We start from the raw sequence: 16,399 nt of genomic DNA on the forward strand, positions 1-16,399 counted from the left end.
TGATAGCTTCCCAATCACATTATGAAAGCTAGCTGTTAATTCCAGATTCATTAATCAAATTTAAATTTGCACACAGACAAGAACCCCATTCCACCAGAACAATAGTCCTGGCCTAGTGTCAATATGACTATATAATCACCTCCCACCCCATAACTTACTTTGCTAGTTCCATGGCACACACAAATTGATTCAAGCTATCTCCTCCACTGGTAGTCCAACCATTGTTCTCTTACCATCAACTCCTAGAAAATGCACACTGTACACAGCAAACCAGTGAGAAATCAGCAGCACTGCTGGACACTGTTTGTAGAGGTCATCTTGCTCTCTTGATTTCTCACAAATGACCTGTGAAATAAATTGCTGCCACTCAGAATCTTTGTGACGAAAGCAAAGGTACGAAACCTGCCTCACACTTGGCTTATAACTCAAGTGTCTTGGCAAAGATGGAAAGTAAGTGGAAGTCTTATCCAGTGGTGAAAATGTGTTGCTGGAAAAGCGCAGCAGGTCAGGCAGCATCCAAGAAGCAGGAGAATCGACGTTTCGGGCATGAGCCCTTCTTCAGGAATCCAATGGGTTTGGAATGGCTTCAACCTTATTCACCGCTGAGTTAGCCTATCCTGGTGAGGCAAGGTGTACTAACTCACGGAGCTGATAATCCTCCTCTTGTCTATCAATGATCATTGTCCGAAGTGGATTTGTGTGTGTGCAGGAAGCAAGGGTAAGGGAAATTTCAGTCTCATTAGATTAGATTACTTACAGTGTGGAAACAGGCCCTTTGGCCCAACAAGTCCACACCGCCCCGCCGAAGCGCAACCCACCCATACCCCTACAACCTAACACTACGGGCAATTTAGCATGGCCAATTCACCTGACCTGCACATCTTTGGACTATGGGAGGAAACCGGAGCACCCGGAGGAAACCCACACGGACACGGGGAGAATGTGCAAACTCCACACAGTCAGTCGCCTGAGTCGGGAATTGAACCCGGGTCTCTGGTGCTGTGAGGCAGCAGTGCTAACCACTGTGCCACCGTGCCACCCCCACTGTGCCACCGTGCCGCCCAGTCTTTGCACAGTTCTCCTTGGAGAACTGTGCAAATGCCACACATGAACAAATGAGCTGGGAAACTGATGCAAAGACCACAATGAGGTGAGCCAACGGATGACGTTTTCTGTACCTGGAATTAGGAAATTATGGACCCTTGTCCCCCACTGGACACTTGACCTCAAGATCTAGGTGGCTCTGCCAGCCTTTTATTGAGGGTGTGCTGCATTGTTGTAGGCACCACCTTTTGGATGAGGTGCTGAACAAGGACTCCAGTTGCCCTTCAAGAGCACCAAATCAAAATTGGGAAGATGTTGGAGATCTGAAATAAAAAGTGAAAACACTAACATGAAGATCCTTCCTCATAGAGTCATTGCAACACAAGAGGCCATTCAGTTTATGTCGGTTCTCTGCAGAGCAACAAATTTTATCCTGTCACGCATTTCTACACCAGTAGTCCTGCAAGTTTAATTCCCTAAAATGCCCAGTTTCTGTTGAAATCATTGAATCATCTTTGCTTCCATTAATCTGGTAGGCAACAACTTTCATGTCACGACTTGCTGCATAAAACAAGCACAACACCTCTATTTCCTTAGGAGGCAAAGGAAAATCAGCATGTAAAGACTTTTATTAATTTTGATAGATGCACCATAGAAAGCATTCTATCTAGATACATCATGGCTTGGTTCCAAGGGTGAGGAACTTTATCTTGCAATAGATTGAAGACATTGGGACTGTTTTCTATGGTGAGTAGGTTTATTGAGAGAAGATCTGATAGAAGTTTTCACAATCATGAGGGGCTGTGTTGCAGTAGTTTGAGAGAAACCATTCCCATTCATTAAAAGATCAAGAACAAGACTGCACAGATTGAAAGTTATTTGTAACATAAACAAATGTGAGATGAGAAGACACTTTTCGCACAACAACTTTGGGTCTGGAATACACTGTCTGGTGGTGTAGTGAAGGCAGGTTCATTTGAGACATTCAATAAGGCATCAAATGTATGTGTAGATAGAAAATCTATAAGGGTATGGGAAAATGTAGGGGATTTGCACAAAGTTATAATGACCATTTGGAAATGGTGTAATGGGCTGAATGGCCTCCTTCTGTACCATAACACTTCTGAGATTAGCTGCTTTGTCTAACCCTATCATATTTGAGTTAATCTCCAATATATCTTCCCTCAATCTTCTTTTCTTCAAAGGGAATACCTCCAGTTTCTCCAGCCCTATCCTTTCCACTGAAATTCCTCATCCATAGAATGATTATACTAAATCTCCTCTGTGCCAGATCTGGCTCAGGCAGTAGTGCTCTAGCCTGTGTGCCAGGAGCCCTGGGGCTCGGTGGCCACTTTAGGATTGGTGTAACACGGGGGCAATTTTCATGCAGACTGAATCTTTACCGTGAGTTCCGGCCACTGGCCGATTAGCTATGATCCTACTAATTGACAGAATAACCTTGCTTGGCTGAATGGCCTACTCCCATCTATTATGGTCGAAAAATCCGACGTGGAATAGGAAGAGTGTTATAAATGTTGAGCAGAACCTTCCTGCTTTTTTCAGTCAGTACTCCACAGATCCAAAATGTCAAAGGATTGTTAATTACTCTCTCAGTCTCTCTTCTCTATGACCAGCCCACACTCAGTGGGTGGCATGGTGGCACGGTGGTTAGCACTGCTGCCTCACAGCGCCAGAGGCCCAGGTTCAATTCCCGTCTCTGGCGACTGACTGTGTGGAGTTTGCACATTCTCCCCGTGTCTGCGTGGGTTTCCTCCGGGTGCTCCGGTTTCCTCCCACAGTCCAAAGATGTGCAGGTCAGGTGAATTGACCATGCTAAATTGCCCGTAGTGTTAGGTAAGGGGTAAATGTAGGGATATTGGGTGGGTTGCGCTTCGGCGGGTCGGTGTGGACTTGTTGGGCCGAAGGGCCTGTTTCCACACTGTAAGTAATCTAATCTAATCTACTCTATGTACAAGATTTCCAGCTCGGTGGGAATGTGCTGTTTAACACAGATGCCCTCTCCCTGTCTTTTTGCCAAAATGCGTCAAATTGCTCTTCAGTTACACACCAGAAGATAAAAGGATTTAAATTGAGTTTGAATTTACATTTCTAATAGGAGCTTTATTTCACTTAACTGTACTCCATAAAACTCACACACCACTGATTACTCTTCATATTTATATAACTCATTTCATATACCCATTTCATTTTGTATATTTAAAACAGAGATTGATAAGTTCTTGTTTGCCAAGGAGCTAAAGGTTATGGGGAGAAAGCAGGAAAATGGGGTAGAAAACCATATCAGCCACAATTGAATGGCAGAGCACACTCGATGGGCCAAATGACCTGATCTCTGCTTCTATGTCTTATGGTCGTAACTCATTCACACCCAATTAACATAAAGGCAAAGTCACATTAGGGCTACTCAGTCATGAATGATGACTGGTGGTGGTTCAACCTAAAGGTCACTACACCTCAGGTAAGGGGCTGGATTGAGATGGAGAGCCTACCATGGTAACTTCAATGGGTACAGGAATTGAACCCATGCTGTTGGCATTACTCTGCAACACAAACTGCCTAGCCAACTGAGATAACCAACCACCTCTGTCCTAGACCCATCTAACATTGATTCCCTCATTCCAATAAGCTTCTACTGTGTTAAATGATAACAGTTACCTGTATTAAATTGCATCTTTCACATTGTCTGGATCAGAGTGGTGCTGGAAAAGCAACAGCAGGTCAGGTAGCATCCGAGGAGCAGGAAAATTGACGTTTCGGGCAAACGTCCTTCATCAGGAATCATTCCTGATGAAGGGCTTTTGCCCGAAACGTCAGTTTTCCTGCTCCTCGGATGCTGCCTGACCTGCTGTTGCTTTTCCAGCATCACTCTGATCTAAAATCTGGTTTCCAGCATCTGCAGTCCTCACTTTTGCCTCTTTCACATTGTCTGCCCATTCTGTTAGCTATCCAGGTCCTGCTGCAGTCTATTGGCTTAATCCTCAGATGTTACACTTCTTCAAATTTGGTAGCATGTGCCAACTTTGAAAATTTGCTCTTGTATTTATTGTAATACACTCGGGGTTGATGTCAAGAGGCTTTATTAACATGGGCAGAGATGACAGGCGCAGGGAGTTTGTCCTGTACCTATATAAGATACTATATAGGCCTCACCTGAGTAGTGTGTCCAGTTTTGGATGCCACACTTTAGGTACAGTGTGAATGTATTGGAGAAAGTGCAGAAGGGGTTTAGTAGGATGATTCTAGAGCTGATAAATCTTATTTGTGAAGATACATTGCAGAAGTTGGGACTGTTTTCCTTGGAGAAGAGAAGGCTTCGAGGAAAATTTGATTGAGGTTATCAAAACCATGTGACATCTGTACACAGCAGACAGAGACAAATACTTTTCACATTTCGAGGGATCAAGAAGGCAGGGCACAGATTTAAAAGTGATTTCAAAAGAAATGGAAGCGAGATGAGAAAATACTTTTTTCACGCAGCAAGTAATCAGGTCTGGAATTCACTGTCTGAGAGGGTGGTGGAGGTTAGTTCAATCGAGGCATTCGAGACGATTATTTAAGTAGAAACAATGTGGCAAGTTACAGAGCGGGAGAATGCACTATCATAGACACAGAGAAACACAGAAGATAGGAGCAGAAGGAGGCCATTTGGCCCTTCGAGCCTGCTCCACCAATTATTGTGATCATGGCTGAAATCCAACTCAATAGCCTAATCCATAACCTATAAGCTTTGATCCCATTCGCCCCAAGTGCTATATCTAGCCGTCTCTTGAGAACATTCAATGTTTTGACATCAATTGTTTCCTGTGGTAATCAATTCCACAGGCTCACCACTGTTTGGGTGAAGAAGTGTCTCCTCGCCTCTGTTCTGAGTAGTCAACCCTGAATCCTCAGACTGTGACTCTGGCTCTGGATACACCCACCATCAGGAGCATCCTCCTGGCATCTACCCTGTCTAGTCCTGTTCGAATGTTATAAGTCTCTATGAGATCCCCCACGACTTATGTGGAGAGCCAGTTCCAGTGCAGGGACAAGGGCTGAATGGTTTCTTTTGAATCTGTGCAAATTCTGCCATTCTACGACTAAGAGTACCAAAAGATTGGATTTACATAGTACCTTCAACCCAATAGTGCTTCACAGGAGCATACTCAGTCAAAACAAAACCAGATGTTGGGATGCAATGTCAGTATTCGGACCGTGTTTTTTAACCCGGAGACCTGGGTTCAAGTCTCACCTGCTCCAGAGATGTGTGCTATATTGCTTGATATATAGATTGATTAGGAAAATATTTAAAATGAGACCCTGAGCCACATGAGAAGATATTAGCACAGGGCAATCAAATGCTTGAGCCAAAGGGTAGCTTTCAGTCAGTGGAAAGAAAGAGAGAGAGAGAGAGTGGCGGGAGGTGAGAGGGATATATCAGTGCACAGGACCCAAGTGCCTGTCAATGGCAGAGTGGTTAAAATCTGGGAGTGCGCCAGATTTGAGGAGCAGAGATAGGGAAGGGATGAGGCTATAGGGGATTTGAGGAGCAGAGATAGGGAAGGGATGAGGCTATAGGGGATGAAAATGTTTCGTTGTCACAATGACAAGGTCTTATCTGTCAGAGTTGGCAACACGGTGAGCTCAGTGGTTAACACTGCTGCCTCACAGCACCAGGGAGCAGGTTCAATTCCAGATTTGGGCTGCTGTATGTGCATACATTGCAGGGTTCCTCATGGCGAGAATTTGCAGGCTCAATGGATTGGCCAGGGGAAATGTGGGGATAATGTTGGGGGCTAGGTCTGAGTGGGATGCTCTGGGTAGATTTGACGGCTTCTTTTCCTACTGTAGGGATTTTATGACAAGCTACCATTTTCTAAAGGTCTCCTGGGTCACCCAGCACTCCCTGGCTGATGATGCAGATGAACATTAATGATGCCCTACTCTCTCCCTTTTCACAAGTTAATTTATACTGTTTATATCTCTCTCTACAATTAAAAACCCTTTTGCGTTTGGTATCTACACCGTCTGCCCAGACACCTCCTCTACATTTGTCAAAAGTATAACAAAAGACTATTTTCCAGCATTTACTCTGTTTCTCTGTCTACAGATGTTACTGAGTTTCTCCAGCGTTCTGTTAAGGTGGTTTTGTTTCCCTTTGTGCCAGGTATAACTAATCAATGGAGAGCTTTCCCCACGCACTCCCACTGGTTCCCATTGTGCTGGGCCACACTCTGTCAAATACAGCCTTGATGTCAAGGGCTGTCACTCTCACCCCACCTCTGGATATTCAGCTCTTTTGCCCACGTTTACACTTTAGAAAATTGGCTTTCTTTCTTCCCAGAGCCGCTGAGTACATTAGGGAGTCAATGGGGGGAATATCTCATCTGACCAAAACAAAGGGTCACTGTATCCCATCCAGCTTCTCTTCCTGAGTGGAGACTGAGTCAGTGTTGGGAGTGTGGTGCTGGAAAAGCACAGCAGGTCAGGCAGCATCCGAGCAGCAGGGGAATCGATGTTTTGGCCATAAGCCCTTCAACAGAACTGTGCTAAGCTCCCCAACTGCGTTGTCAGAAGGTACTATCTGTGTCTAATTTAACATAAGGCAGCAACTTTGTAAGCAAAGGCAGTACTATAGGAGGATGAAAAGTTACGTAGATTGGAAAGAGGTTGGGGAGACCCCCTAGCCGGCATGCCACGCACTGCACACACACACACACACACACTCTAACAGGAATTGTCAGAGGAACTTTTCTGCCGTTCCTTGCAATTTTGGAGAGTGGTCAAAGGTTCCTGAGGGGGAGCCCCTCAGCCCGGGTGTTGTTGTTTGTTTGGAACTGTCAAAAACCATGTTCCGAGATCTGCTCGTCAGTGCCCCGGAGACGGTCGATTACTGATCCAGGAGTGAAACATTAACCAGAAAGTAACACCAACGACCAGAAAATAAAAAGCGCAGGGCTCAGAACTGATTGACTGCTGAGAGAGAGAGAGAGAGAGAGGTAGCAATTTCTGTTTGCAAACTTTCTTACAGCCTCTTCCAAAATGGGGAAGAACAAAATAGGTACGTGACCATTTCAGTAAGCATTTCTTATATTCATTGTTGCCATTTGGCTTGGGTGTGATTGTGTTTTTAAAGTGCTGTTGCAGCATCAATTTATTTTACCCTATTCTCTCTTTCTCTGCCCACCCCCAACTATTCACAGATGGCGAGATACAAAAAGATCTTTCCCCTCCCGAGAAGCAAAAACCGGTTAGTATTGGCGACGGTGCCGAAAGTTAGGCCGCGCGAAAAGAAAAACACACAGTTGCAATGAACCTGTACTTCAGTCATAACTCCGAGGAGTTCATCCAGCTCAGTTATTAACTTGGTTATCACTTTCTGCAAATTGTTCTCTTTTTTTTTAATGCCTGCGTTTCCGTGGAGTAAATGAGAGATATTTTCTTTTTGAAATCCTTTCTGATCTGTAATGTGTGTGTGTGTGTGTTGGTACCTTCATGGGAACCAATTAGTTTGAATGGCCAGTTTGTGATTCGGAATAACGTGAGCAGAAACACTTCGATTCTTGGAGAGGACATACTTTCATGCAAGTGAAAGGCAATGGTAAACCGCTGGTACTAAAAGAAACACACACACAAAAAAAAACTGGCTCTCTGTATCAATAGACAATGTGTTTTCCCCACTGTGGGGGGGTCCAAAGCATAGGTTTAAGGTAAGGGGGGAAAGATTGGAAGGAGACCTAAGAAACAACCTTTTAACACAGAGGGTGGTGCGTGTATAGAATGAGCTGCCAGAGGAAGTGGTGGAGGCTGATTTAATTACAACATTTAAAATGGATCTGGATGGTATATAAATAAAAAAAAATTGGAGGGATATGGGCCAAGTGTTGGCAAATAAAACTAGATTGATACAGAATATCTGGTTGGCATGGACGAGTTGGACTGAGGGGTCTGATTCAATGCTGTACATTCCCATGACTCGCTATTACTGGCAAGATCCAGTTTATCTTTGGGCAATGAGTGAGTAACTTTCCTTGTACAGTATATTGATGTGTATACTTAAGAGTCACAGAGGTGTACAGCATGGAAACAAACCCTCTGGTCCAACTCGTCCATGCCAACCAGATACCCTAAATTAAACTAGTGCCATTTACCAGCACTTGGCCCATATCCCTCTAACACCTTTCCTAATCATATACCCATCCAGATGCCTTTTAAATGTTGTAATTGTACCAGTCTCCACCACTTTCTCTGGCAGCTCATTCCATACACGCACCACCCTCTGTGTGAAGATGCTGCCCCATAGGTTCCTTTTTTTTCTAACTGAATGAGCAATTGAATCTTAGCAGCAAACGTAGGCCATTCAGCCCTTTGAGTCTGCTCCACCATTCGATGAGATCATGAATGACCTGATAATCCTCAAATTCACTTAACCCCATAGCCCGTTACTGATTGAAAATCTGTCTATATCTGTCTTAAACATACTTACTGACCCAGCTCTGTCTGGTAAAGAATTATATAGATTCAGTGCCTCTGAGAAAAGAAATCCCGCCTCAACTCTGTCCTAAATGGGCAATCACTTTTTCTGAGATGATGTCCTCTGGTCCTAGACCCCTCCACAATAAGAAACAACCATTCCACATCCAGCCCGTCAGGTCCCCTAAGAATCTTATATGTTTCAATAAGATCATCTCTCATTCTTCTAAATTGCAATGAGTACGTGCCCAGCCAATGCCAGTATCTCTTTCCTTAGATAAGGGAATCAAAGCTTTTCACAGATTCCAGCTGTGTTCTGACTAGAATCTTGTATCATTTTAGAAAACCTCTCTATTTCAGTCCCTTTGAAATAAAGACCTATATTCTGTTTGTCTTCCCTATTACCTGCAAACTTAGGTGTTAGCTTTCTGTGATTTGTGCACAAAGATTCCCAAATTCTTCTGTGCCCAAATGTTCTGCAGTCGTTCTCCATTGGAATGATATTCAACTCCTTAATTCTTACCGCCAATGTGCAAGACCTCACGTTTTCCCACATTATACTCCATCTGCCAAGTGTTTGCTCATTTCCTTTACTTGCCTCCCAGTGCAGAGTCTTTATGCCATCCTTACCACTTGCCTTCCCACATACTTTTGTAAAATTCTCAAACTTGGTTATAGCACATTCACTTTCTTCATCCAAGTCATTGATTTTTATTGTAAGTAATTGTGATCCTAGCACTGACCCCTGTGGCAGTCCATGAGTTACAGGTTACCATCCTGAAAATGCCTCAATATCCCAATTCTCCGCCTTCTATTAATTGGTCAATCCTCTATCCTTGTGAACATACAAACTCCAACAGATGGACTCTTATAAGAAGTCTAATGTGGATACCTCATCAAATGAGAGTTGGTTCATTTAGTTGGCTAGACAGCTGGTTCGTGATGCAGCATATCATCAATAGTGTGGGTTTAATTTCTGCACTGGTTGAGGTTTATTTTTCAACCTCTCCCCTTATCTGACCCTAAGATTAAGCCATCACATGTCATCTCTTCCTCGCTAATGAGAGAGCAGCCCTATCATCTGGTAAGAGTGTGGTGATTTTACTTTGACCTTATAAAAAGACCTTCTGAAAATCCATTCCTTCCTCTTTATCTATTCTGCTTGTTAATCCCTCAAAGAAATTTTTTTAGACTATATTACTTACAGTATGGAAACAAGCCCTTCGGCCCAACAAGTCCAAACCGACCCTCCAAAGAGCAATGCACCCAGACCCATTCCCCTTCACCTAAAACTACAGGCAATTTAGCATGGCCAATTCACCTAACCTGCACGTCTTTGGACTGTGGGAGGAAACCGGAGCACCCGGAGGAAACCCACGCAGACACGGGGAGAATGTGCAAACTCCACACAGTCAGTTGACAGGCGGGAAATGAACGTGGGTCTCTGGCGCTGTGAGGCAGCAGTGCTAACCACTGTGCCACCGTGCCGCCCACAAAAACTCATGTAAACCTCTCAGGTATTGTGAATCCAGGCTGACTTTGCTTAACCATATGAAATATTTCTAAATGGTCTGCGATTATACCCTTTCTCATAGATTCTGTCTTGCCAATGACCAACAAAAAGCTAACTGTTCTACAGTTACATGTTTTATGCCTGCTTCCCTTTTTAAATAAAGGTTTTTCTAATCCACTGGGAATTGTCCAGAATTCAAGGATTCCTGGAAGATTAAGTCAGTGCATATCTGTAGCTACTTCCTCACCTTTCCTAAGATGCATACTATCATGTGGAGATGCTGGTGTTGGACTGGAGTGGACAAGGTTAGAAGTCATATGACACCAAGTTTATTTGAAATCACAAGCTGCCCCGTCATCACCAACAGCTTGTGATTTCAAATAAATCTGATGTCATGTGACTTCTGTCCTTGCATCCCATCAGGTCAAGGGGACTTGTCTTTAGCCCCATTTGTTTTACTATCAATTTTTCTCTCAGGATAGTAATTTTATTTACTTCCTTTTACCTCCTTTTACCACTTGATTATTTAGTAATTTTGGGATTCTATGAGTGACTTTCATTGTGAAGACTGATGCAAAGTATTTTTCGACAGTGTTCACTATAGAAAATGAAAATGTTGGCGAGGAAGATACAGAGATACTTGCATCTAGACTAGAAGAGATTGAGGTTCACAAGGAGGAAGTATTAGAAATACTGCAGAGTGTGAAAATAGACAAGTCCCCAGGGCCAGATGGGATCTATCCTAGGATGCTCTGGGAAGCAAGGAAAGAGATTGCCGAGCCTTTGGCATTGATCTTCAAATCATTAATCTCTACAGGAATAGTGCCTGAGGATTGGAGGATAGCAAATGTGGTTCCCTTGTTCAAAAAGGGCAGTAGAGACAACCCTGGTAATTACAGACCAGTGAGTCTCACCAGTGAGTTATTGGTAAAGTGTTGGAAAAGGTTATAAGAGATAGGATTTATAACCATCTAGAAAAGAATAATCTGATCAGGGACAGTCAGCACGGTTTTGTGAAGGTCGTGCCTAACGAATCTTATTGAGTTTTTTGACAAAGTGACCAAACAGGTCAGTGAGAGTAAACCGGTTGATATGGTGTATATGGATTTCAGCAAGGTGTTCGAGAAGGTTCCCCACAGTAGACTATTATTCAAAATGCGGAGGAATGAGATTGTGGGAGACATAGCAGTTTGGATCAGTAATTGGCTTGCTGAAAGAAAACAGAGGGTTGTAGTTGATGGAACATGTTCATCTTGGTGTCCAGTTACTAGTGACGTACCAGAAGGGTCGGTGTTGGTTCCACTGCTGTTTGTCATTTTTATAAATGACCTGGATGAGGGCTTAGAAGGGTGGGTTAGTAAATTTGCGGACGACACTAAGGTTGGTGAAGTTATGGACAGTGACGAAGGATGTAATAGATTTCAGAGAGACATAGATAGGATGCAGAGCTGGGCTGAGAGGTAGCAAATGGAGTTTAATGTGGACAAGTGTGAGGTGATACACTTTGGCCGGAGTATTCGGAATGCAAAGTAATGATCTAATGGTAGGATTCTTGGGAGTGCAGATGAGCAGAGAGATCTTGGTGTCCATGTACACAGATCCCTGAAAGTTGCCACCCAGATTGACAGGGTTGTTAAGAAGGCATACGGTGTTTTGGCCTTTATTAATAGAGGGATTGAGTTCCGGAACCAGGAGGTTATGCTGCAGCTGTACAAAGCTCTGGTACGGCCACACTTGGAGTATTGTGTACAGTTCTGGTCACTGCATTATAAGAAGGATGGGGAAGCTTTGGAAAGGGTGCAGAGGAGATTTACTAGGATGTTGCCTGGTATGGAAGAAATGTCTTACGAGGAAAGGCTGAGGGCCTTGAGGCTGTTCACGTTAGAGAGAAGAAGGTTGAGAGGTGACTTAATAGAGACATACAAGATAATCAGAGGGTTAGATAGGGTGGACAGGGAGAGCCTTTTTCCAAGTATGGGAATGGCAAACATGAGGGGACACAACTTTAAAGCTGCGGGGAGATTGGTATAAGACAGATGTCAGAGGTAGTTTCTTTACTCAGAGAGTAGTAAGGGTATGGAATGCTTTGCCTGCAACGGTAGTAGGTTCGCCAAGTTTAAGTGCATTTAAGTCGTCATTGGACAGGCATATGGACGTACATGGAATAGTGTAGGTGGGATGGGCTTCAGATTAGTATGACAGGGCGGCACAACATCGAGGGCTGAAGGGCTGTGCTGTAATGTTCTATGTTCTATGTTCTATGTCCTCTGACATTTTCTTATTTCCTATTATCATTTTTCCAGCCTTATACTCTAAGCAACCTATTTTGCTTCTCTCGCCCTTTTCATATATTTAAAGAATCTCTTGCCATCTGTCTTGATATTGCTTTGAAGTTTACCCTTAAAGTTAATCTTCTTTTGTTTTTTTATTAGTTGTCTTATTTTGGTCTTTCAAACTGTCCTAATCCTTTGGTTTATCTTGGCCATATTATATGTTTTTATTTCTCTGTCAATCCTTTGCTATCCTTAATTTCCTTGGTCAGCCATCATTGTACTGTGCCCTTCCTAGAATCGTTTTCTGTCACTGGGATATATCTTTGATGTGAGCAATGAGCCAATTCCTTAAATGTCTTCCATTGTTCCTCGACTCATCTTTGCTGCTAAACTCCATTTCTCCAATCCACTTGGGCCCTCCTTCATTTGTAATTACTCTTGGGTAAACTCAGCAAAGTTGTTTCTAACCCATGTTTCACCCTCTCAAACAGAATGCTAAATGTTATGATTGCTGTTTCCTAGGGGATCTTTTACTCTGACATCATTTATTTAACCTGGTTAAATAAATTCCTGGCTGGATCCACAACACATTGTTCTAGGAAATGACCTGAATGCACTCTATGAATTCTTCCCTGTGGCTACTTATGTCAAACTGATATCCCAGATCATGAAGATTTAAATCACTCATGATTATCGTAATGCCTTTTTTACATGCTCTCATTATCTCTATTATAACAATTGTTAAGGGCCCAATAAAGTATTTCTAATAGGTCTTTATCCACTTTTTATTTCACCCCTCTATCTGTATGGATTTTAAAACTTTTAATCCAAGATCATTACTTTCTATCATACTTATTCCATTCTGTGCCAACAGTGCTACCCTAACACCTTCTCCTTACTGCCTGTCCTTTTGAAAAGTCACATACCCCTGAATATTTAGTTTCCAGCTTTGATCTCCTTAAAACCATGTCTCCATAATGGCTATAAGAATCCAATTGGCTATAACATCCCAATTGAACTGCATTTGTGCCATTTATATATTTATTTTGTTCAGAATATTGCACACATTCAAGTAAAGAGACATTGGTGTTGCCTTTTTGCCCTTTATACCCTTTGATCCTACTTGCTGCTATTTTTCTATATTTTGGCCCTTCCTGACCCACCCTAGGTTAACACCCCATCTTCCGCCTGGGCAGCCTACATCCCAGAGGACTCAAGATTGAGTTCTCCAATTTCAAATACCCTCCCTCCCCCTCCCCTACTCCCTTCCCAGCCCCTCCTCATCCCTTCCACTGCCCCCTGCCACCAACCGGATTCATTCCTCCTATTGACCAACCAGGTGGTACCCTCTACCTAGTACCCACTTCACCACTCTGCCCCCCGCCACCCCCTTTATCTGCAGCTCCCCCCACATGCACCCCCAGTCCTGAAGAAAGGTCACACCCGAAACGTCGACTTCTCCACCTCCAGATGCTGTGTTCTTCCAGCCTCCTGCTTATCATTATTCAAATAGCTGCCATTTAATACCCCCTCATTCCCTTACTTTATAGACTTGTAGTTTCCTTTCTCTGAGTTCATGGAAGCCACCCTATAATGTGCACAATGGCATGTGAATTCAGCCAAACCTGCTGGTCCCGCACCATGCCCACTGTACTTTAGAACCTAATATTCTGAAAAGCAGTGGAGAGCTGGGCTGTGCCTGCTTTCTTCCTGATGAAGAGCTCACGCCTGAACCGTTGACTCTCCTGCTCGATGGATGCTGCCCGACCTGCTGTGCTTTTTCCAGAACCCCACTTTATCAACGGTGACCCTCTAGCATCTGAATCCTCACTATCTCCTGTTTAAAATAAAATCTCATCAACTAAAATCAAAAGGCTCCCAGCGATGTGCTCCAGGTCAGTCCACGTGTAAGTGTCATTTTGTCAGAAATCAGTCTGAACTGTATGGTAATCATTACCACCTCCATCCACCCAATCCTGAAATGTTGCAACCTACAGTTGGTAAGGCTGGCCATGCCTGAATCGTTCTGGTCACTGCTGTTTGATTAATTATTTAAGGGACATGGGCATCACTGGCAGAGTCATCATTCCTTGCCCGTCCTTCGTTGCCCTTCAGAAAGTGATGATACACCCCCTTCTTGAACCACTGCAGTTCATTTGGTGTAGGTGCATGCACAGTGCTGTTGATGGGAGATACTCTGGAATTTTGTCCCAGTGACAATGAAGGGATGCTGGTATATTTCCAAGTCAGGCTGGTGCGTGGTTTGGAAGGCGATGTTCCCTCGAAGCTGCGTGAGTGCATCTGCTCCGAGGTTCCATGCACGGCAGTTGGCATCAACACAGCATTGGCTTCCAGCTCTGGAAGTTGCTGCCACACACGGATCTTGGAAAGCCTTGCAGCTGGGAAGCAAATGAGAAGGATCTTGCGGAGGGTGTTGTTCCCATGGATCTGGTGACCTTATCCTCCTGGATGGTAGAGGTTGCAGATGTGGAAGGCGCTGTCTAAGGGATGTTGGTGAGTGGCTGCGGTGCATTCATGTAGATGGAACACACTGCTGCTAGTGAGCATCAGAGGTATTGGACATCCATCAACTCATTCAGACAGACGCTGATCTACAGAGGCTCAACATATTTTCAACTAATCACCGATTTTGTGTGTTTCGTAAGCAATTTTATATCTCTGCTTTAAACCCAACAGTCCGATAATTTGCATTCCACGCAGAAAATATTTGAGAAAAAAAGGAATTAGATTACTTACAGTGTGGAAACAGACCCTTTGGCTCAACAAGTCCACACCAACCCACCGAAGCGCAACCCACTCAGACCCATTCCCCTACATTTACCCCTTCACCTAACACACAGGCAATTTAGCATGGCCAATTCACCTAACCTGCACATTTTTTGGATTGTGGGAGGAAACCGGAGCACCCGGAGGAAAACCAAGCAGACATGGGGAGAATGTGCAAACTCCACACAGAGAGTCACCTAAGGCGGGAATTGAACCCAGGTCTCTGGCGCTGTGAGGCAGCAGTGCTAACCACTGTGCCACCGTGCCACCCACATACAGGAACTTGGAGACAATCGTGAATGGACTTCAACAAGATGTGGTAAACTGGGAAGGTGGTGACGTTGCCACACTGCTGGTACAGATTAAAGAGGTGAAGAAGAAATGGACTGAATTTCTGGAAGTCTTTCGGAATTGAAAACACGTATGTCTGGAGTGGGTCTTGAATGTTGTGGCTTAGAGGCATAAATGCAAGAAATAGAACTGCTGCTGAAACCTAATAGGGTTAAACGAGTGCTGACTCACCACTATATTTGTTTCATGTCATACATTGCAAACTATCATCTTTCATCTTCTGCAGAGACTGTGTGGAACCAATTACCCACTCAGCATTCTGTTTGTCGTGGTAAACGAATTCTGTGAACGCTTCTCCTACTATGGCATGAAAGGTACGTTTGATCTTCATGTTTTTATCAAAAAAAAATCCCTATTTTGTGGTTTGCAGAGCGAGCTCCAAAAGGCTACAATCTGCCCCTATGTGTCACAGAATCCCTGCAGTGTGGTAACAGCCCATTGAGTCCACACTGACCCTCCAAAAAGCATGCCACCAGGACCCATACTCCATTTCCGATAGCTAATCCACCTAGCCTGCAAATTCCTGGATGCTATAGGGCAATTTAGCATAATCCACCTAACCTGTGCATCTTTGGACTGTGGGAGGAAACCCAGATAGACACAGGGAGAATGTGCAAACTCCACACAGACAGTCACCTGGGACTGGAATTGAACCTGGGTGCTGTGAGGCAGCAATGCTAACCACTGGGCCACTATGTCACCCACAGCCTGTAAAGATGGCAGTGGGAGCTCTTCTTACCCTGCATTAACCAAGTTTCTAAAATAGGTTTGTAACAAGCTTGGGTGGACTGGTACCGAGTAATCCAGAGGCACAAATTAATGTTCTTTATTCACTTATGAGCTGTGGGTGTCACAGGCTGGCCAGCACTTATTGCCCATCCTTACCTGCCCTTGAAGGTGCCTTCTTGAACCCTGGAGTGCATGTGGGGCACGTATCCCCCCACAGCTGGGAGGAAGG

General features: G+C 44.0%; 1 protein-coding gene across 1 annotated transcript in view; it reads left to right on the plus strand.

Moving 5' to 3' along the window:
- Nucleotides 1-6,771: 6,771 nt before the first annotated feature.
- Nucleotides 6,772-16,399, plus strand: part of slc15a2 (solute carrier family 15 member 2) — a 135,122-nt gene continuing 125,494 nt past the window's right edge. The window contains exons 1-3 of the mRNA XM_087989335.1: nucleotides 6,772-7,105; nucleotides 7,248-7,294; nucleotides 15,668-15,755. Coding sequence (XP_087845461.1) covers nucleotides 7,087-7,105; nucleotides 7,248-7,294; nucleotides 15,668-15,755 — 154 coding nt within the window. The 5' untranslated portion in view covers nucleotides 6,772-7,086. The remainder of the gene's footprint in view (nucleotides 7,106-7,247; nucleotides 7,295-15,667; nucleotides 15,756-16,399) is intronic.

The sequence above is a fragment of the Chiloscyllium plagiosum genome, unplaced genomic scaffold (genome assembly GCF_037043375.1).
Source record: "Chiloscyllium plagiosum isolate Xiang-an unplaced genomic scaffold, Cpla_swu_hap1 HiC_scaffold_7, whole genome shotgun sequence".
NCBI classification, from domain to species: domain Eukaryota; kingdom Metazoa; phylum Chordata; class Chondrichthyes; order Orectolobiformes; family Hemiscylliidae; genus Chiloscyllium; species Chiloscyllium plagiosum.